The sequence below is a fragment of the Anguilla rostrata genome, chromosome 5 (assembly GCF_018555375.3).
Source record: "Anguilla rostrata isolate EN2019 chromosome 5, ASM1855537v3, whole genome shotgun sequence".
NCBI lineage: Eukaryota > Metazoa > Chordata > Actinopteri > Anguilliformes > Anguillidae > Anguilla > Anguilla rostrata.
Genome location: NC_057937.1, coordinates 47,856,179 through 47,880,692, shown reverse-complemented (window position 1 = coordinate 47,880,692; position 24,514 = coordinate 47,856,179). Strand labels below are relative to the sequence as shown.

Sequence of the window (24,514 nt, the reverse complement as noted above, 5' to 3'; positions counted from 1 at the left end):
TCTTGATTAATAAGCCTGCCAATTACAAGAATAATCCATACCCACTGGCAGGTAATCCCTTTTCTCATAATTGTGTCTCATGCAGTAGCATCCTCCTTCTTTAGACCAAGTTGAAGAATTTAAACGGTAAGATCATGCTCAGTTTAGAAAAATAATCAATGTAATCACTACATATAATACGCTTCCAAAAACAAGTTATGAAGCACAATGCAAACCATGACCTGGATGCAATCAACATGTTTCCTCAAGTGTTACTGTGCAGTCAGTTATCCTGACTTAACTGTATTATATGTGTGTGTGTGTGTGTGTGTGAGAGAGAGAAACCTAAGAGAGAAAGTTCTGATAATATAAATGTATCCAATATCCAATAATGCTGAAAGTTTGCAAAAAGTGGCTCTCAGTTATGAACTTCTCAAGAGCATTTCACAACAGTCTGAATAGAGACTTTTAAAGAAATGACCGTCCTTCATCATCTGTTAGCTAGACTAACTTGTCATTCAGTATTTTTGGGCAAGAAGTATTTGCATAGATATTAAAAATTGTTTAAAATGGTTTAGGCCTTAACCTTATTATAATTTAACAGTTAATTATTGAATGATCATACCAGAACTGCTCAGATAGCTTATAAAGTGCTCCATCTACAGTATTATGCACAAATGGTTGCCATTATATTGAGTGCCAAAATTTTGCATATTATATATAAAGTGTTATTTGCTGGCACTGTTCAAGTTTTAATGCAGCAGATGAACAGAGGTAGTTCACTGCACTTTGGTAAATTAATACACAAATCATACTCACAATTTTAATACAAACGGTGATAACCTGACAGCTACATTCAGAATTGAAATAAAATATAATAAAATCAAAAACCTGGATTGGTTGTCAAGCACCCACAAATCAAAAGCTAAAAACCTATTGCCAAAATATACTCTGTAGTCTGGGGGACCTGTTGTTTTTCACCAGAGCAGTCAAGGTGGTTGGCACTTTGAAATCATGAGTTACACTTTCACTGTGAAAGATATGCAGTTATCTACTTGTGACCTATCCTAAATACATGCCTTCATAGCACTTACAAATTGCAAGATTGCAAATCGTAGTTCTGATTTCTTTTTAAAACAAATCACACCAGTCGTATATCATTTTTTGTTAATTACCAACTTACTTTGTGAAACAGAATCAGTTTTGGTCAATTTCACTATTACACAGTTTCCAAGATGTAACTATGAGCAAGAAAATGTATTATCAACCCTAGCTAACAGAAGGGCACTATACTCACAACACACACGCTCATGCACACACACACAACACACACACACATAGCATGGGTCTTGATTATCTTAATAAGCTTTTCCTGGTTGAATAAATATACCCAGAGCTGATATGCCTACTGAAGTTTTTTCTTCAAACACGTCCAGAGCAGCCCGTGGGCAGAGATAAACAACAGTCTTCAAAGTTGTTTATATCACTGTGAAACACATCTTGGTATCAATGTCCTTCTGGTCAATAAGTCCTGTACTAGCAAGTGTTTTGGTATAATGTTAAAACCAATTATCGTTTAGTTCAAAGCAATCAAAGAATGCGTAAAACGCGCTCATTAGCCCCAACATCTGACAGCACTTAATCCCAATTAGTGTGCATAGCTTCCAAAAGCAGGTAAACACACTGCATCTATGATGAACAGGCAAGCAAATTGTGCATTGCAGTCACACTGCTATCTATCACTGCCACAGGCTGCTATTTGCTTGAGTGGAAATCTTTGTTCTCAAGTACAATTCACAATACAGAATACCAGCTGGCCAACAATATCAAGACTCTGCAATATGTCTTTTAAACAGGGCCTAATCTCAAACTGAAAATTGCAATGAATGCATTAAGCCTTTACACCAGATGTTGTGCAACACTGCTGGTGTCAGGAAACATACAAGCTGATTGCTTCTTCTGTTCATTTCTTTTTTTTTTTTTTTGGAAGCACTGGAATGCTTAATCATCTGTGCTTTGTGTAGACGCAGCGTGAATACTATTGTATACCCTGTGTTAAAAATAGAACTGAAAATGTAAAATGTTTTACAGTTTCATTTGCAGTATTTTGAAATTAGAAAAGGAGGATTTATTCCTGATTAAACAGTTTATTTGCACTTTTGTATTGCTAACAATTTTCATTAAACAATTTGTATGAGTCATTGTCGTTTCTTTTTATACACACTTATTTTAATAGACACTAGTTATTTTAATGTGTGCATGGCACTACTGCCTCACAGCTTAGCATAGAGGGCTCCAGTCTGGCTGGCGCGGTTTATAGTTTTCCTGTGCTCTTATTTTCATTTGGACTTTTGACTAGGACTACCAATTACTAATTTTGCTCTGTACTCATTCCCTTTCAAACCTCAAATATATGCTAATGCAAGATTAACTGATATATCCACAGCAGCTAAAGTATGTTATTTGTATGCATGAATATGCATGTTTGTGTTAAATTGAATAATAATAGAGGTGGTCCTGTGTAAATCGGGTTTGGCTCCGGAAATTCAACAGTGTAATAATCTGAATTACTGAAAATGGAAGGAAATATGGATTTTTGCTTTTGCTGCTGGTTCTACTTCCTGGATTCAATCAAACACACTAAAAGGACATTTTAAAGGAAAATTTGGTTCAATCAAACCAGATTTATGTTTAGTTCAATTTAATCAAAGTTGGCTTATGCGATAAGGATCAGTCTTGTGCTCATAAAAACATGAAAATCCAGGAAACTGCAAAGGAAGTGGTTGTTGTAGGTGGGGGTTGGACTTGACTCTGGAGAGGGAGGGCAGGGAGGTTCCTTTGAAACAGATACGGCCCTCATTGCCCACCACTGCCATAAAGTGTATATTGCAGGGGTGTAAAACTGAATCCCATGGGGGATTTTTGTGTTTTCTTTTCAATCAGCAGCCAATTAAAGCCTTGAGAAAAAGGTGTGTGGATTCCTTAGCCAATCATTGACTTAAATGAATCACTTGTGCCGAGAACACCCCAAAAACCAGCAGACACTGCAGCCCACCAGGACTGGAGTTTGACACCGAACTGGAGAGCAGGCTATTTGCATTAACAAACAGGTGAACCTGATATATACATAGGCCTATATATAATGGGCTCCTCGATCTAATCAACTCTGCTTAGTCGGATAATTGGATAAAATTTGCAGACAAATAGGTTCAATTAAGCAGATTCTACTGTATTACAGCATCAGTCTAATCTATTACTTATCAAAAAGACAGTCAATATAATAGGTCTACCATATTCAGTAAAATAACGGTCAGCTAGCTTCTAGCTTGTTAGCTAAATAACCAGAAACGTACATGTTCCAGCAGGCTCATACTGCTCGACTATGGCCACTGATGTCATTGGGGGGTGAAGAGGATGGTAGCGGAAAAGGGGTAGAGAGAAAACCAAGAATTCTCTGGTTAGATAGAACCTTTAAAGTTGTCTGATTTTGTGAAATGGTAACTGCACAAGTGGGTGTTTTCACTGATCGAAATCTGGCTGTAGGGGTAATACATCTAGCATCTGTAGACAGCCAGCTAGGTAGCACCACCACAATGGGATGGAGAAGGTGGGAGAACAAACAGGTGGGAGAAGGAGGGAGACTGGGAGACGGATAAAGTTGGTAGAGGGATTAACAGTGGAAAATAGCAAAATAACTACAGCTAACCATTACAAATTTATATTTATAAAGCAGATGATGCAAATCTCTATGGCAAAGGAGTGCTTAGCTCAGACTTAAGAAAGAGGTTTAGCAGGACAGGATACATTTATTTGCCTCAAACTGTGGGAAGAGATATGCAATGAGACTAAAACATTTATTGGCCATTATGTCAGGTTCTTCATGACATCATGAAGGACCTGGACCCAATAGAGCCTAATAATACTATGAACTCCACTCATTCAATTTGCACATAGGAACAGATGGAAATGTTTAGACTGATATTGCAATACACTGATTTCTCGTACTATCGATAATGCTTAATACATGACATAATAACACCATACAATGTAGTCTGAAGTCATTCACGGATTTACCTTTACAATCATTTTTAGTGCATTTTCAGCATACATGCATGGCATTCATTTTGCATTCACCCATGGGAGGCAGAGTAAAACAGATGGCGACTCATGATTATACTTGTAGCATTATACAATAACAGCTCCAATGGGGAGGATTCACATAATTTAATTCCCTGATGAGAAAATGTATTAACATTTTCAAGCAATTTTCATTTACACTAAGAAAGTGACACATTTTTGATTTGTCATAGACATTTTTGGACAAGAAACTCAAGCGTGCTGTACGCTGGACAGCTCTGAGAATAAACAACACCTCGTCCCTCATGATTACAGTTGCTGTGTGACACCTGCAAGCTCACAGACTGTCTTTATGAAAGAAACTGACTCCAGCGGCCAGATTGATAACCCATTGAGGTGATTGAAGGCATGGGGAAATGGTAAGGACACTTTTGCGGGATTGATTGTGCCTTCAGTCTAACCAGGATATCTCATCAAAGCTGCAGATGCTGTGCAATGATTGATGGCGTCAACTCAGCATAACACCAACCAGCCAATAATATGCCGGTACCATTAAGACCAGCGTGCAGCTGTGAAGGTGGACGTGAAGAATCACAAGTTGAATCACTTCCATCATGTGTCTCACTATGCCCCACATATCACACACCTCACCATGTTACACGCACCCGTGACAGGTACACATACTTTAAATCCGCAGTTACGCTGTGCAGATAGATGCAACAAATGTATACAACTTACGGGGCTTCAATACAAATTTCCACTAATGATAACTCCCTCTGATAACACTGGTGATGATGTCATGTGTCACTCATCCAATGAACATTAAAGCTGGTGTTACCTATAAAGCTGCCTTGTTTCATGTGGAAATTTCCTTTTTTTGTCTTTCCCAGCTTTTATCAGTTTGAGCTTGTTGTTGAATGTGCACAATTATTGGACCCTTGTACAACCAATTTGACTAAAAGTATCAGTACATGGCTAAAAAGCACATGTGCACATTTTGTAGTAGAGAAGTATAGGTCCTGTTTAAATTAAGAACAAATTCCTCAGTATCACTCTTTGGACAAAGAGTGATGGCAGGAGTGAAGACAGCATTACATTTTTATTTTATGTACTCTACCCTAGTTCTTTGACATGTGTATTACATGGTGAATCGTCCAGACACCAACAGATTTGGACCAACACTGACAAGGATACAAACTATGATCTCTTGACATCACATAGCATTACAGAAACCTGGAAAAAATGTTCAACCTGCTGCAGAAGGCACTCTAGTTCACCCGAGGAGGGTACAGAATTTCATGTATCGGTACATGCTAACAAGCTCTGCTATAGTGGAGCCAGACTGGGAATTATCCCTCAAAGAAGGGACTTTACGAAGAAACTTTACGAAGCCTTAACGAGGGCCTTTTTTTTAGAGCCCCCCCCCCCCCCCCCAGAAGACTACATCCTGTGCCCTTTAAAACCATTAATGTAAGCATCACGCTTCTCTTACTCAATTTCCATAATGAGCTGTAAGACACTAGTCTTGCATCTCTAATATCCCATCTAGAAGATAACGATAACATCTGCAATTACATGAAAACCTTTGCAGCTGGTGCTGCTGTGTAAGATTCAATATTTTTATCAAGCATCATAGAGATGTAAATGAATGATCATCTTGTATATAAATGTGACTGCCTTGGCTTGCTCAACATAAAATCAAAGATGCCTTAATACTTATTTAGGCAATTTATGCATATTGTGTGCATCATGGATCCATTACAGTTTAAAACAATTGTTATAATGACCTGACTATCCTGTTCATGTATCCTATTTGATAGCCTTTATTGCCATACTTAGCCAACGTTAAGGGGAATGGAGCCTGACATCCATATTGTATATATGCACGCTTACACAAGTTTCTTCACATTGTGTAGGCATATTAAGATTAAGTTTTCATGTAGAAAGCAAAGAAATCTCTGCCTTTGCTGCTCTTCATAGTGTACATTTAATCCCGTTGTCCAATTACACTAACTTTACAACACAGTAGAGCTTACTGCTTAAAGGAAACCTTGGCAGAGCAGCATGTAAAAAAGCATTTTAAAAAAGCACCAACTTCACAGAACTTTTACAGTAACGTACTGTGCGCATGGTTTATGAATCAGAAAGGATGTTTTGCATTTTGCTTTTTGGTGCCAGTTGCTGTTTAATGGCATAGCTGCTCCATTTGTTTTTAAGGGACCTTGATAACAGAAATGACTTGTTCATTTGGACCCCATTGTTTTGTGCAGCCCGACCTGCTTCTTTGTTCTTTAATTCCAACGAAGAAGCGCCCTGAAGTGGGGCTGCAGTCCTCTGAGGGGTAAAATCAATCTGCAAAGGTCTCCTGCAACTTGAAAGGACTGAACATCCCAGGAAGCAGAACAATGTCCCAGGGTGAGTTACAATGAAAATGAGTCAGAAAAACAGCAAGGAGATACATCTGAATACAGTGTAACCTGAGCCTGAGGAGTGTTTACAAGGAATACACCCAATGCTGGGCACTCCCACACCCTGAAAACGACTCTCCCATTTCTGAAGAGATGGTTCCAGCTGCTAATGCACTTCCTGTAAGCTTGTAATTATGAAGATAGTGCAATATCCAGCTACCTTCAGCATACAACAAACATGGTACATTCACCAAAAATAACAGGCAGAGATGCCCCTAACAGGACTCTGTACTCTCGGTTACAGAGACTAAGTAGTCAAGGCTCACTGTGATACACACTTAACATTGAACTCTGTCCTTTGCCCTGTCATTTGGAAACTCGAGACCCCTGCAGATGACAACAGTCTGGGCATCAGCCTGCCATGGGGGAGTACCCAGAAGGCTGTGCTCAGCTCGGCACCCAGTCCAGGGCCTCTCCCTGTTAATGGCCACATGACCGCCAGAAGGCACAGCGGGAGTCCACAGCAGGAAAGGAGAGACTGAGTGTCCTGTCACTGTAAACACTGCAAGCTAAATGCCAGAAAACGCATTTATTTATGCAATTACGGAATGTGCACCCTTTATGCAATGCAATTTAGGCTTTTTATTCAGTTTAACTCTTTGCAAAACAAGCTTGGATACTTCAGTGATCAGCAGAATTAATTGATGATAAGAAAAAAAAAAAAGAATTCTGATAATTTTGCAAGTCATCGTTAAGATTTAATCCAGGCTTAAGCTAGCTACTACCCTTATCTGTTTCCGTAAATGCATGCATTGCTAGAGTACTGCAGCACCCCGTGTGGAAGTCAAAGCTACAACATTCTGTTTTCAAGCCCAGTTCTTTATCCACGGCTGTAGATAGCTACCATAAGAACAAACCATGTAACTCTGTTCCACCTACTGGCTACACAGAGGTGAAAGCCTAACCCTGCACAGGGCCTCCTTGAGAAGTACAAACACACAAATAATCAGACTATATTTCCCGATATGCACTCAGTTTCACCAAAAGGCATTGCATTTCACAGTATGTACTGCAGAAACATAATTTGACTGGGGAATGTAATTAGGTAGAAAGTAGATGGATCCACAGGGCATTAAACAACTGATCCAGGAGCTACACACAGAATGATATTCACAGTATTTTGTCAGCAGACAGTACCATAATGGGAATTAGGACGCTGGCTGCATTGGATTCTCTGGTGTTCGAGCCTGCTATCAGCACCCTTTCCAGAGCTTCTTTAAGACCTCCTTGTGACACAAGTGGCTGGATTTGACTCATAATACTCTACATTCTTTTCTTGCTCATGCACAACTAGTGAAAAGCCTTAGGTGGATGGATATTGCATAAGCAGCCCAGGCATACGAACATCCACTTAATTAAGACAGCAATCGGTGATAACCCGGTTAGCGGAGTCTCGCGTGAGCAGGACGTAGTGTCACTCTTGGGCTGACAGTTTTCGAGACAAGAAGAATTTATTGTGAGTCTCACCTATCTGATTGGTGTTTGACCTCTCACGTTGACAGATTGGACCTTGTTACACGCCTGCAAACATGCACATTTCGTGTAATGCACCGTTCCCGATGCGGGCTGATTGGATTACAGCCGCAGTGAGAGAGTCCCTTTCATTATCACTCCATCACTCCTCTGCTGCATTAGCACGATCCTCCCTCATTCCTCTCATCTAATGGCCCTCTGTGTTCTACCCCTGGCACACTCATCAAGCTAATTGAATCCCAGGAATGCTGTTTTGTGGGGAGAGAGTAGGCCTCTAATGAAACTCTTGGTGCCAATGGAGCTGGCTCGCCCAGCAGGGCTTCTGTTCTCATGGCCAAGCGAAGTTTAGATGACCTTTCAAGCATTTGTGAACTCTGCGGTTTGTCCAGGAAGAGAGGAACTTTGCTACCCCTGACACACTTTTATCCAGAAAAATGTACTTACAGAACAACACAACTGACCACATACAGTAGCTATTAAATTTATAGTCATTGAGGCAGATTACTTCACCATTAAACATAGCAAACAGTTGATATTATCATTCCCCAGCTGTGTTTAAGAAATTGGCAACATACAATGAAAATATCTTTGTGACTATTTAGCTGACACATAATTGCACTGCATAAAACACAATCACTCTGCTTAAATGAAATTGTAATACATATTTTGTCTTTACGTTTCAGTCATTTAAAATGTAATTTAACTCAAAATCCAATTACCAACCTCAAACATCTTTCCCACTGGGTGACAGCATTGTAATTATTTGGGAATGCTAAGACTATAGAGCTCTCTGCAAAGCAATTATGAATTAATTAAAACATGATATCCAAGAAAAAATTGTGATGGTTTAAAATGAACCAAATATCCATCAGAGTTGTTTGCCCTGCCCATTTTCATCTTAAAGCTTTAATCACTGCAAATTACATTTCAATAATCAACATTATCCGACACCACTGGGTGAATTCCTACAGGGGATTTTTAAATAAATATTCAGAAACCATTTTTTCTAATATAAACCAATGAATATGTAAGGTTCTCATCTGAATCACCAAAAAGATAAATAATTACAGACGCATTACAGGTCAATTATAAATCCAAATCAACTGACTTTTTAGCCCGTCAACAATGTCATCCCTGTAGCAGATAAATATTCAATAGCCACTGGTATCTCAATGACTGTGGCACACAGCACACAGTAAAAAAAAAAAAAAAAAGTTAATCAAGCAGAGTAGTGGTGTTTAAATCAAATGCAGAGCAGAAAAAGACTATGTGCATGTGTCTGGGCTGGACAGTAGTTGTACAGGCTGAGACGTTGCTATCAGAGGTTCTGTTCTGTAGGTGACACACGGCTGAACTCTTTACACTGGTGTAATTCTCATGCACACGGGAGCTGCCATGACCCCTTGTGCTGAAAGAAGAGAGGTTAACACATCAGAGCAGAGCGCAAGACGGGTGAGAGGAGCTTTTCACTCGTTTCCTGACGCAGAGTGGACACCATATGGGGTGTGAGAGTGGATGAGATTGAATGTATATTTGGCCTTAACTGCAGGGCATGTAGCAGCTGGAGTCTGCTTACTGCATTAGGCTGGAAACTTAGCAAGAAGTGCTGCCTTGACAAATTGGTACCAGAAGCTGCTGGAGGCATGGGGGTAGGGGCAGGGGGACTCTAATGACACAAGTGGACAGAACTTCTTTATTATTGTTTAATGTTTTGAGAGAGGCTCATATGATATACCCACACCGGAGGCTTATTAATGTTGTAATTTTCATAAACCGATAATCTGGACATTATAATCTAGAAAGGCTTTTGGGAAATTAAAACGAAAGGTTGAAAAAAATCTCCAGTGCATCACCCAAGCGCCCGGGCACCTGAGTTCTGAGGCAATAATGAAATGAGCATATTAACATCGGCTAGAGAAAACGACATAAACAATTTGCACCTGCTCAGAGAGGGAGCTTCAGTATTCTGAACCTATTTTCCTTTTTTCCCCTGCAACTTTGTTCACCAGATGTTTTATTTGGGCTAGTTGCAAACAATTTCCTGCCTCCTTTTTTTTCAGAGGCCGAAAAGGGTAGTGGAGGATGGGGGTAAACGAGGCATGGTGTTGGGGGTGGGGCGACAGGTCTTGTTTAAGCATGCATAAGCTGCCTCCTCTAAGGCCTAATTAAAATCCCCCTCATGTCCACCACCCTCTACATGGCCTTTACTTGCAGTATCCATGTCCTCCATTGAAATGAGCGGGCCATCCAATCCAAAGCTGTTTATAACAGATAAACAGTGAAGCAGAACAATGTTGCAACAAAAGAGCCAGACCTGATTATTCTTTTCTGGCTTTAAGATGTTGGAAGTCTCTCAGAGCTCTACAGACAAGCTGGATAATTGATGGGCTTTTAATCTAACCAGTGAGCTTTTGGGGATTTGTTAATAGAACTAGTATCCCAAAATGACAACTTGATCCCATTCTGTCATTTAAAAAAACAGCTTTAGCCTGCATAGTATCTAGTACATGAATCAGACTCTTGGCTAGAACATGACCTCTAGTGCAAACTACTTTCATAACAGAAAAGAGAAGTCAAGACAGCTGCCTGGCAGTTTAAAAAGTACATGTCAAAAGAGTAAGTGTAAATAAGTGTAAAAGCACCTTGAATTTTACCCAACAAATCAGCTAGGGTGACATTCTACAGTATGTACGGTCACAACAGAGCACTCATTGTAACACAATTCTTAATTTTATGTCACGGAAGACCCTTAAGACATCTAGTACCTGCATAATATTACCACAAAATGTTTTATATATACAATACACATTACTCAGGTCCTAGTTCTCTGTATTTTAAAGTGATACGCAATGTTCACAGGAAGTCTGTGCCTATTTTATATGCATATATAGCAGTGAAGAGTGCAATATCTCTGTCACTGTTCAGCTGCACTAGAATTGGTCACTATAAATGTTTAAGAGCTGAGCAGCTCGGACCATACCACACTAACAGGAAATGTAGCCTCTAAGAAATACACTAAATGACCAGCTTGGAACTATACTGCAGGCTTTATTGGAGAAATGGTAAGAATAATTGGCAAACATAAATATGCGCTGACACAACAGCACCAGCATAAACATTCTAGGCATTGCTCCCAATGGCTGACAACAGTTGCTATCAGATGCCTCATTCTGAGATCATCCATCTTTAAGAGCCATTTCAGGTCCACATCTTTACCTCCATGCAATGCTGAGACAATTGATACAATTGCATTGATTTCTCTGCAAGGCTATAGTCCTATCTAACCTTCTCCCCTGAACTCTCACTCTGCAGAAATGCACATCTACACACATACAGAATACAGATGACTGGCAGCTAACATCCAACAAAATCACGGGGTGCACATCCCACACATCTGGGTCAAGAAGGTACCTTCTTGGATGCTTGCCTCCTTGAGTGGTGTTGTCTCTTGTCTCCCACCCACATCCACTCTCTGGAATATTAATGACATCTCTGGTCTCAACAGATTTAGCCCTTGTGTTTCCATAGCAGCATTCAGAAAACTGAAGCCTAAAATCTTCCAAAGACATTCAAAATTTAGTGCCACAATCAGAACATTCTTCAGTAAACAGAAGTAAAATGGCAAGTTTAAGAAATAAATTTAATTTTGTTATGATGTGTGATAACATAATATCATTGTTTCCCATATTTTTAATAACTCACATACTGCTGCAACAAGTTCACGCAAGTACTCATTGTCCACCTACAAGAATTAGTTGCCTGTCCCTGCTCAAATGTGTTAATGTACAGTATGTACAAGGCTGTCACTGTTTCTCAATGAGATTATAAATATGCAAATGAGATATGCAAATGAAAATCATCTAATGTTCAAAATATTAAAGAATTCTTTGAAATGCCCATTATGTCAATGCAGTCGATTTGCCAACTGCCAAACTGTGGCAAACAGAAGAAATAAACTGCTCAGGAGCATATATTCTGCACTCAATCAGAGAGTTCATTAGCCTTCCCATGAATAAAATATCAGTGTAAACGGGACATGAAGATGAAACTGAAGACTCTGCACTGAGGAAAATTCAAGCTGAAAAAAACAGGAATTACTATCAACGCAAATCCAATCATCCTGTTTTTTTTTTCACCAAAGCAGTGTTTATCTCCCTTTTTGTTATTGTAATTGCATTAGTGCATAAAATCCTCAGTTCAATAATTTCATTTGGAAACATCTATATTGAGATTGTACAAGTAGCCTAGACAAGGGCAAAGGGAAATGAATGGGTTTTACATCAAACACAGTTAATATAAACAAGGCCTTTAAAAAACCCACCTTTCTTAGCTTTTGGAAAACACATAATTACTGTATATGAGTGAGTTACACGACACTGCTTTTGAATGCATTTGCCGATTCAAAAGCAATTGCATTAAGATTCAAGATTTATTTGGCATACTTGGTTATGATGTGCATAGAAAAGAAGGAAGTTCAGCATTTAAAAATCAAAAGAGTGGAAGGGGAGACTATATACAGTGAGCTCTATGTTTGGGACAGAGACAAACAATTTTAGAAAAATATAAAGGCCAGGTGAAGAAGATGAATATTTTCTGAATGAGTTGTCATTGAAATCTGAATTCTTCCTGAATCATTTTCCCCCTTTGTGGAAATTTCTGTTGAACCCCAAGAGAAACTTGTCAAATAAGCCATTTTTATTGATTCCACATGGAATGATCGCATTAAGAATTTATTGCAGACAACTGCGCTAGTAAAATATCATAGAAGGAGAAGATCAGGGGAAATCGGCACATGGGCTAGAATTGTTCAATATTTTAAAGCAGCATGAAGTCTCTATGGCAAACGAGGTACTGCAGAAGCAGTAGACATCATTTCTCATAGGGAGCGCGTTGGGGACGGGGGGCATTTGGCAGGGACTTGTCAGCCTCACCATTCCTCAGCAGGAAGACTAGGCCAATCAGATGAAAAGCGGTGTGCAATAGCAGAACCAAACCCCAAAATCCTTTTATTTCTTTCAATGGTGATCAATACCTCTCCTTTCCTGCAAGGATCTAGAAAATGCATCCAGATTGCTCCTGCCTGAGGAAAAACATTTCAAACGCATGGATCAGGGGAGCTCTATCATCAAAGCCGGCTCCAGTGCCCCTATCGCACAGCTGGGGAAGGGCTGTGACCATTGTGGAGGACATGGCAACCGCCACTTTCATTTGCAACCTGTATGCCCCATCACAACCTGGCAACTGATTACCTATCACAGAGACAGATGCAAACGCAGGCGGGGGCCCGTCAGACTCCCGTGTAACTGGACTGTCTGCTTGATGGGGGGTTAGCACATTTAAATTGCTCCTTGGTGCGTTCAGCTGCTTCCAATTCACACGCATGTTCGCAAACGAACAAGGCGTTTTCCTCCGTCCTGAAAACCACATCGGCGCATATGTTTAAAATATATACGAAATTATCATTCATGAAACTTTTATCGCCAAAAATAGTGCACTGTTAGCGGAATTTTCTCGGAATCGGATCTCGCCCTTCCTTTCCAATACAAAGCAAAGTAGCAGCTGCCAGCTGGTGCCTCTGCCCTTAGGGCACAGAGTTTCAGTTTAATGGCAATAATGGTGCTAATAACTAGATCAAAATGCAATGACAGAGCCAGAGCAACGCTCCACATGGATGTGTCCTGCCAAATATCTGAATTGAATCTACATGCAGACCCATGCATCTCAATCATTCACGCTAAGGATTAAAACCAAGTGCACAGCCATTCTAAAGTCAGCGATACCACTAAACATTGGTTGAACAAACACTGGCTCAATCTATGTCTGGAAATGTTAAGGTCCATCCGAAATGAGGCAGGATTGCATCCTTGTTCTTCTTGATGTGAACAACAATATAAAGTGTCCCCTTTCAGTAGGCCTCGGTGTCTAATACACAGAAAGAGTGAAATAGAGGTATTATTATTATTATTATTATTAGTAGTAGTAGTAGTAGTAGTAATAGTAATTGCAGTACTAGTAGTAGTACAAGTAGTAGTAATAGTAGTACTTAAATCCATACTGTAAAAAGCTGCATGTGCTGCATTGTGACTGTTAACTGGCTTAATTCATATTCTGAAGGCTAACTGCCAATATTCCATCCAAAACATAAATAAAGAAATAAAAATAAAAGCACTTTCTCTATATGCAGGTATTGTTCTTGTGACATTGGTGACAGAGACCTTGACCAATCATTGATGCCAAATCTGAAATCACTACCCACACCATTAGTCTGTCATCCTCCATCATTGATCCTACAAGCTATTATCTGTTCCATAAACAATAACCTGCCACATAATGCACGTCAAGCCCTGTGCAAATGTCAGATGTGTTTTGTTCCACACAGGAAGAGATGTAGATGGGTGAAGGTGATTGGTCACCTCCTCTCTCTCCACTGCATCCCATTACACCACGTTCACAAAACTAAATCTATAATTTCAACATTAGGGTAAGGCAGTCAGGACAATTTTGCTGGAGGGTATCAAAAATGGGACTGTTTATAATGTTATTGGAAATAATAATGCATAATGCACAGGGAGTGGACTGGGGCGGTGGGAGGCGGGGGCCTAAAAAGTTGTTTTTGACCACACAGTGGTGGTGACAGACAAAGACCTTCAAGGTCATACACTAAGGAGTCAACAGCACTGTAGCCCACCACCTATGCAAATAAACCATCTCAGAGCCACACATCTTTGTGGTTAAGAAGAATAGAAATAACATGTCAGATGTGCTTTCATCCATTTTCAAATTAATGAATGGATCTAGGGCAATAACCTTTCCTCCACAAACTATTTTCTATACCTTCTCTAATGGATAGATGATTCCGGTTTATTTAGGATTCATGAATAAACTGCCTTTTGGTTTTATTTTTTGCTAAGCGGCGTTAACACGGTACTCTCACCAAGTTGGTATATTAGGTAAGAGCTGCAACCAAAAACTTTTCTGGCTGTTTTCTGCTTTCTTTTTCAGATGCTCCATAGCAGAAAGCACACTGCCAGGGGACTTGCAGAATAATCATCTGCTTCTTGATAACAATCTTTAACCAGCTATAACTAAGAGTTCTTTTTTCATCTTTTTTTCAGTAAGAGAGAATTTTGTCATTCAGCGGGGTCAGTACGACTCTAGCAATTGGATAGTCTTCAGTGCATTTTCTATTCCAACATGGTTCACTATGACTAATCCACTGGGAATTACATTGAAGTTTCCTTCAAGAGTCTTGCTTTCACATCAAGGAAAACAAAAAAAATAGACAGTCATATATAGATTTGGAAATAGAGATTAAACAGAATTTTATATGCCATTCGATAAGAATTTATCTGTGCAATCCAGCTTTCAGATCATACTGAAATACTATTGAAACATACCCAGTTTATTAAAGACCTGTCCACACAGATATGTCAGTGCCAAGCATATTTTTTTGTGGAAGCCCACCAAGTAGATCAGCAAACAAAGCGTAACACTACAATAAGCAGCCAATGCAAAAGCAACCTTGCATCAGGTTATTCATCCTTGCACGAGGCTGTGCTTGTAAGTATGTTGGGGAAAACGAGAGATGCAACCGCGGTGTCATTTGACCTGTTCGATCGACCATTCAAATCCACGATGGACAAAACACTCTCACCTTGTAAGGTTTATGCAGCATTTGCAATGGGTGACCGCACAGCATCTCACACTGTTTCCAGCAGCAGCTGCCAGACAAATTAATATCCTCTGGGCATAGATACCACAAAGCCAAGCCAGAAAGCAAAGGTTTAGAGATACAACAAGACCTATTCTGAAGTGAAAAATGTACTTGCTGTTCCTGTTGCTGGTGGTATGTTTGTTTTTGTTAGCATTTTTTTTAATGCAGGCAGGGTTTTCCGTCTAATAACGTACAGGCAAAGACAGCTATTTGCATAACGAATCTTGCTTGATTATTCATTACCTGGCATACAACGGAGAAGACACCTGCGATAAAATAAATCTACAGTTAGTGGACGGTCTTATCCAGAGCGACTTGCACCACTTCCACTCTTTTTTTTACGTAAAATCAATTTATACAGCTGGAGGCTTTTACAGAAGCTATTTATGTTAAATACGTTGCATAAATAGCAACGTATTTAAAAAGGTACAACGACAGTTTGGCCCCACCTGGGAGCCAAACATCACTATCCTAAGACTCGCAAGCTCAGTTCCCTAACCATTATGCTACACTGCCACCGTTAACAGATCAAAATCTAGGCAAAATGTGGCACTGCACATCCGCCATTGTAACAAAAAGGTGTTCTTCACAAAGGAGTCATCACAAAATGGCCCCTTCTGAAAGGAAGAATAATCACAGCCCCGTTGAATTGAGTTGTGCTTTTTAATCACCCTCGGACTAAGCATCCCCCCACCCCGACCCAATCTATTCATTCAGCTCTTCTGATTGTCTGCCTCTGAGAGAAGGTGCATCGTTTATATTCCTCTTCAAAAAGCCACGCGTGGAGGACACGTGAAGGCGTGGGAGAGGCAAGGCTGGTCACATGGAAAGCGCTTTCATCGCATCCGCCAAACGCCATGGACACAAGCACGCTCCTCCTAATTCTCAAGTGGTGGGCCTGACCTACTTACCGAGAAGACAGCCTCATGTAAACTTGATGATGTGCATAAAAAAAGCAGAAAAGGACTCTTTAAATACTGTGGGCGAGATACTAAAGTCACCATGGCCTGCAGATAGCAGGTGACATGATAACTCACAAGTAACAGCTCTGGTGCAAATCCAGAAACTTCCAAACCCAAACCTGCATATGGGATTGCTTTGACCTCTCCCACCTCGGGAGCTAATCCCATTATTATATTATAGCTTTTCACTCCCAGGGGACCCACTGAATGGACCTATAACAGCACTCTAATGAGATCAGATATGTGCCAGTTAAAAACTCATTGCGTTATTAATTGATGAGAAAACAGAGATTTAGGGGCTGCACAAAGAGGTACATGTAGCCTTCATTGTAGACCCATACAGGCAGCCATATGCATACACTGTACCATTTTCATATTCTGAGTGCACTCGTGTGTCAGTACAAACAACTGAGCCAAGGCAATCAACGAACAATGCGCTCTCCATCCAACAAAAGCCTCTCAGTATACAGTCCCTTTCACAGAAGGAGCATATGTAGCCTCTTCCAGATTGTCCTTACTGTAGCTACCATCATTATTCATTGAGCTTCAGCATAGAAAAGAAACTGTGACTACACCATCCTTTCATATATATATATATATATATATATACCCCAAACACTACAGTACAGGTAGGAGAATGCAGTGCCTAGAATCATATGGCTCAACCTGACTTTTGTTAAAAATAGTTTTTAATATAATAATGAAAATTTGAAGATGGGGGAGCAGGTAAAATGCACAGGAATATTTTTTTTTTTAAAACGTACCTATGTGAGAAAGAAATGATATGATATGGCAAAATGTAAAAGTTTGAAATGTCAAAAATATATTGTCTGCAGATAAAATAAATATAAATAAAGTCTATAAGAAAATTGTCTTTGGTGCCTGTATACGAGACTGAATGTTTTCATAACGCACAGCTCTGTGTACCTCTGTAACCTATATTGCCGTGAAAATCATTATACTCTGCTGATTTCATATAAGCACAATATTGAAATAAAAAACAAAAGGTAAAAACACATGGATAACATTGATGATGACATTCCATCAGGAATTTTTAAAAATTGAACTAATTGACACAGAAAGTGCCTTACTAAGCACAGCAAAGGCAATCAGCTTAATGGATCCCCTTAATGAAAACAGATGGGCTGTGCTCATGGTATTTAATTAGACAGACAAATAATGTACGGAAGACAAAAAAATGGCAAGCTGAACAATGGGCACAAAACCAACACTAAAATATGTAGTTCTTATTTGTTCTTTATTAACTAGTCATGATGCGAGTAAGACCTATCTCAGCTATGGCATGTAGAAGGAAAGCAGGTCAAAACACAGTCCCATATTATAAGCCATTTATGTGATCTTTCAGAGACAAGCTGGGACTTTTTTCTAAGAAACTCAGTTTTATGATAAATAAGATATGTGTCTGAACTACAAAATCCATAGTACCCATCATAGGAATGAATAAATAAATAAATAAATAAATAAAAACTTCAATAGGTATTAGAAAAACAAAATCAGTTCTTTGCTGGACATACTCATCTGAGAACAAGTCCCTGGTTCGGCCTTTCAAAGCAGAATTATAATGGCTATTAAAATGGCACAGCCAACCAAGCACTTTCAATGAGCTTTATTTGTACTTACACAAGAAGTGCCCTTGGTGGCTTTTAAAGCTTTTGTTCCCTACTAAAGCATTGGATTGTATGCTTTTTTCTCTAAATTGTTAGAATTTTAAAAGGCTGTATGCCTGAATGTTTGATATTGAGGATTGAAATGTTTTCAGCCAATTAACTAAATAAATGCCAAAAAGTACAACTGTAATCATTTTGGTGCCCATTGAACTAGAAAAACTGTACCTTTTGTGAATACAAAATGGGTTGAACACATTGAAAAGGTCTTCCTATGACGACATCAAACATTTTTCGTGCCCATTTTTCTGGAAAATCCATAAATGCACATTGAAATGTGAACCAAATTGTGACCAGTAGCACAGGATCAACTGAACCAGACAGAATCTCACCCAGACGCCTTTCTTTAATCTGTACCTTTGTTTGAGAACCCCCCCCCCCCCATCTGCTGTCTGCTACCCCCTGATATCAAGAAAAATAAAAAGAGTGCCAAGCCACTGGAGTGCAAGACGCAACTAAAAAAAATCAGTCCAACAAATACAGGAGATTGTTATTTCATTTTGAGCCTCGATATTTTTCATTCCAAAACTGCTCAGATGAGTGGAGTAGTTTGGATTACATGTCACATGACCAAGGACCAAAGCTGATCAAAATGACATGATGACATGGAGCTTTCCAATAAGCATTCAGTTACTTCCTTGTATTTCCTTTCTCTCTTTTTTTCTAGTGTGGCATGATCCAGACATTATGAGGAACCCACATCATGCAGTTTTGCCATTATCCCAAGTTGCAACTGGGATGATCTATTGTTCGGAACACTTGTTACGCACACACGCACACACATACATATATTTTACATCTGTTCATGATTTTATATTATATGCAAAATATATTAAGTTAGCTAGCTAGGTAAAATGTACAGTTGAATTAGTTGAATTACAAAACCCTTCTGGTAGCAATATACACAGTTGTAATGTATGCCAGGCCTAAAATCACTGGACTGGAAACTGAGTGTCTGAGTATTTCAAAGATAGTGAGTACTTCTGTAAAGGTGTTCTGCATACTCCTTGATTCACAGATATTCTATAGTTGTTTGTACAGTGGAACAATAGTCGATTGAATTATAACTTGTGAGCACATTTCCAAAGGAATCTGACAGGAAATCAGAAGCAAAATAGTTAAATATAGATTGATTATTTAAATATGGATTAAGGCACATGAAAACGGAGGAAGGTGTTCCATGAGAGAGAGAGAGAGAGAGAGAGAGAGAGAGAGAGAGAGAGCGAGAAACAGATATTCAGATAGGGCGACTGAAGATAATTGCTGCTGTTTTTCTTTTCTTTTTTGAAGCTTTTTATACTCTGACGCTAATATGCAAGTCAGTCTGCTGACATGAAGCTCAGTGGGAGCTGTCCGAAAGACGGGGTGCTGACAAGGAACAGACAGGACGCTCTTGCGCTGAGAGCCGCAGGTGTACTAACGCAACTGCAATCGTAAGGCTCAACAGAGACCTCCCGTATCTGCGTTACAGCACCAGCTCCTCCCTCTAGTGGTCCGAACAAGTGAGCAGAAAAAACGCGCACATAATCAGCAGTTGATTCTCTCAATTGCGTAGCGTTTCCCTCCAAACCTTTAAAAATTAAATTCAATAAAAAAGGATTTTAAATGTCTTAGCTGTCGTCGTACGTGTTTTATTACGATTTCGTAAAATCGAAAATTAGAAACTTGTATTTTGACGTGAACCCAAATATATTGACCACAACTATTTAATCCCTATGTAAATGTAATGAATGCGGCACAAAGCAGAGAGGTTGTCATGGTATCCTCAGTCTTGGCGATTCACATCAAAGAATTCATAATGAATCGTTGTTAGTTCAAAAGAAACTGACTGATCTTGCCTCTTATTGGAAAAGAAACGTTCTTTTACGTGTACAGTTCATACAAATATGTTTTCCTGCGCGTGTGTGTGTGTGTGCGCGTATGTGTGCGCGCGCGCGCCTGTGCGTGCGTTCAATATAGTGTAAATGCGGAAAACCAATGCCTTAAATACAGAGCTAAGAGAATGATACGGATGGGGAGATGGTGATGTGGCGATCCAGACCTAAAGCACTTCAACTGGGTATAGCCTCAGAAATAAGCATGCCATGAACGTCCGCGTTCTATTTTTAAGAAGCCACAATCTATAGTGGTAAACTACTCTCCGTCGTAAAATTCAGCCCAGTGAAGCATTTGAGAAACCTAAACTCCTTTTCCCTATTTCGTTTTAAACGTTAATATACTTTTTCAAACATTTTAGCGGACGCTGTAGCCAGGGGAATAGTTGAACGAACAGTAAGAACACCATTTCGCTGTAAAAATAAAGAGTACGAAATACTGTTGTATGTGTATAGCCGTCCGTCAGTAAAGGGTCGGTCGGGTAAAGAAGTTTGATTTTGGGCACTTTCATATAAACGTTTTAGTATAAAGATGAATCCATATTTAAAAACTCGGAACTCTCGAGCAGTGTTTGCTAAGCAGTCCTTGGCAGGAATTGCACAAATATTAAAACAGATGTTAATTTTCAGATAAGAGGAATGAGTCCCCCTCCTCCCTTTCGTACTGGAAATGTGTATTCGTGGTACAAGAGGAGTCTATATCATCATCGTCTTTCACTACGGACGATTCTTTTATCTAGTACAAGGCACCTTTCACATATCACAGATGGCGAACGTTGTGACAAAATTCCTTTAAAGTCCCCGCCAGGAATACAGAGCAGCCCCTATCAAGACGATTCTCTGTGAAGCAAAGACAGTTGTTCCATCACTCTCGAGACGTGGCAATTAGATTTGAAAGTACATCGTCTTTGATCTGTTAGTTTTTTCAAGAATATTGCTTCTTATACCCGAGAGAATACATATAGCCGACATCACTAATATCTTTCCTACAAGACGCACCATCAAATCTAAGATATGCAATTAATTTGTCAATTTAGAAAAAAAAACTCCTTCATTCGGTCCGAAAAGATATAAAAATGTGTGGTGTACTACGTGTATTAACAACCAATTGGACAACAGGTTTATTCATTCGGCCATATTTCGGGTGCAATCATATACTGACTGTGGTGGTAATAATAATAATAATAATAATAATAATAATAATAATAATAATAATAATAATAATAATAATAATAATAATGCAAAATGTAGGGCTGCATACCAGGCATTGATGCAAGTTATAAAGACAGTCTCCAATCATTTCTTGTAAACTGTAGCAGGCATGTAGTGTTTGGCCAGCCGGAGAGAGTAAAGGGGAGAGTGAATTAAAAATACATGCATGGTCTCAACATGTGACATTTACTTTGAGCAGACTTACATGGACGTGATGTTCTTGACCAAATCTGGAATGCTGTTTGTATTATTGCCATTGTTCCCAGTGTCTTGCACAGCGAGCAAAGGGAAAAATTTCCCATTGTCGGACTTATTGCAGTAGATCTCCGTCTGGGAACAGCTGCAGGTTGACAGACAGTCCAGCATGGAACTCACATAGTCCTGGAAGATGCTTAAGAGAAACAATAATCTCCACCAGCAAATTCGAGGTGGATACCGCGATAGATCCATGATTCCCGACCCTGTGAAGCGTTGGTGTCCTTGTGCGGCAGGCAAATGTGGAAAATGTGAGTATCAGTTTTTGCTACGTGATTGCTTGTGTGTCTGTTTATGTGCGCACGCACGGGCGTGTTGATGAGTGTGAAGGTATGTCAAATTGATGCGAAATCTGTATAGTCCCAGTATTTCAAAAGCCAAAAAAAGAAGAAAAAAATACTCCGTTACAGAGGAGAGGGCTGAAAAACCAGTACTCCCGGACTGTCCTCTCTATACTGCATGGTACAGGGAGGGTATCGTGTCTTCTGTTGCCGTTAACCGCTTACTGTAGCTCCAGGTTGCTCTCGAGCAGCTCTGAGACTCATAGGGATGGCATAAGAAACAGAGGACACAACAGCAAGTCCGTGCTCCGAGCATGAAGTCCCACCTACTGGGCAGAATTAAAACTGACACACCTGCAAAAGAGAAAAGAGATCAAATCAGATCACAAACGTCTTGAAACATTAAAATCACAGAAACATGCAGGGAACGAGAGCGGCAACTGTATTTACATTTTAATTATTCGCGAATACCCAAAGCTTGTGCCCAGCTTGTTTGGAAACAAAATCGTGGCTCAATGGAATTTCCAATTACGACTGCAATGTTAGAGTCTCTGCATTAGCTAATCAACTTTGCTTGTCATAATCACGAAGCTGTATATAGTTATATGTATTTGTTTAACCTGGAGAAATGAAGGAAATACGGCTTTCCAAAGCATTGCATGGACGTTCTTACTTGAAGGGTGTGGCATTGGGAAGTTAATCGCGTCTTTAGATTGGTGTATTCACCAGTTTACCTGACATATATTGATAAGGGACCTGGTTTATCAATGTAAAAACCTATTTCAACACTTTCTAATTCAATTAATAAGGTAAATATTCTAGATAAAAGGTAATAGTACCCAACTGAATTTGCCAGCATACAGTAGTAGGCCTATAAATAATTTATGAATCATTTAATGTATAAAAAGAAATAATGTGGAGGGGGTGTTTTCAAACAGTGAGTCTCTCTTTAGAGACCTCATGCACTCCAAATAGACACAACCAATACAAAGCAATACAGCGAGGTGCATGCATTTTGATGCCTTACGATAGTATTCTGAAATCAGAGCGAAGTCATAGACGGCATTCACTCGCCATCATTGTTTTTAGAGACTTCTGAGCGACAGAGCAGCGCAGCTCTCCAGAAATAGCCTTCGCGTCTAGTCATGCAATAGGCTACGTGGTGAATGTTCTACAGGTTCCGCAGCAGGATGCCACGCTTGATTACAAAGGTAACCCAGCAGTCACGAATTTGAGCAGTATATGGTAGTATATTGTGTAGTGGTGGTACCTGTATACTTTTTTTGCATTACAGAAACGACGCTTTATCAATGCTGTCTTTCACAGTTACCATTAAAATTCTGTCAAACAGTGGATGTCTGTAAAGCGAAGACTATTTTTCCGGGATAGATCAAAAAGATTGAATTTGCGTAAGTGAAGGCTCAGCTGTAGGTTTACGATGGATACATAAAACAAGCCTAATATGCGTTGCCCAATAAGATTAAACAAACGAAAGGGTTAACATTTATCTGAATTCAAACTTTTGCACGGGAATCGTTATGCATTCCGTGCATTAACACCGCAGTTCAACGTTTATATCCAAGTGTCAGGAAGGCACAGCAACTATTTATACAGGCGCATGACTGTAGTTTTACTGTGCGTGCATATAATTGCCTATTTGTGGCCGATTGTTCTGCACCAAATCGGTCATTTGTTCTGGATATTGGTGGTTCGTATCACAATATTTCCTACTGCAGTATTTTAAAAAAGCTCATGGTCCAGAACAATTTCAAAGGGTTTACAAAAATATGTTCTCTTAGGCTATATGGTATCTAAACAGGTAACAAAATGGTATCTACATTCAATATAAAACTGCAGGCAAAGTGAATGCAGATCGAGTGCATGCTTTAAAATATGATTCCAAGTGAACACACGAGCGCTTCAGCGCATGAGGCGAGGATAAAATCATTCTATTTTTGTTAGGATAAGCGTTGTTTGACATAATGCCAGCTTATTAAAAATTTCCACTTTTGGTAAATTTTGGCAAATGTTGCAGGGTGCTAACAGTGCCTTCTAGAATTAGGCAGGGAACATTACCTCCATTGCTACATTAAGTCCCTGTCATCTCCTCATTCTTCCCCTCATATTAGTACCTTTTTCATGCATTTACTGTCAAAATTGGACAGCAGTAAACGTATCATTACTGGACCACCATTTTATAATTACAAAATATCACAACAGCTGCAGAAAACACCAATTAATTTAGCATATATTCTACCTCTTCCAAATTTCAGGAGCTCGACAAGAGAGTCATCAATTCCAGCTAAAATGATATGCATTGATATGCTTTCATTGGAAACATACAGATAATATTCAATTGACATGCAACAAACCCAAAGAATGCAGTTAATGTTTCTAATGGAACTTGATAATGGAACACAGTTATGTCTTCCAGGTAGTCAGCTGCCAAGCATGAGTGGTTTTCCTATTATTTGACTTTATGTTCTTGGCTAAAGGCTATTCTTTTCTTTTCTTAATCCCTTAATCACTAATAT

General features: G+C 39.4%; 1 protein-coding gene across 1 annotated transcript in view; it reads right to left on the bottom strand.

Annotated features, from left to right (window-relative positions):
- Positions 1-24,514, bottom strand: part of LOC135255501 (NT-3 growth factor receptor-like) — a 185,453-nt gene that overhangs the window by 149,117 nt on the left and 11,822 nt on the right. Inside the window, exon 2 of the mRNA XM_064336747.1 lies at positions 21,650-22,334. Within this exon, the coding sequence (XP_064192817.1) occupies positions 21,650-21,894 (245 nt within the window). The 5' untranslated portion in view covers positions 21,895-22,334. The remainder of the gene's footprint in view (positions 1-21,649; positions 22,335-24,514) is intronic.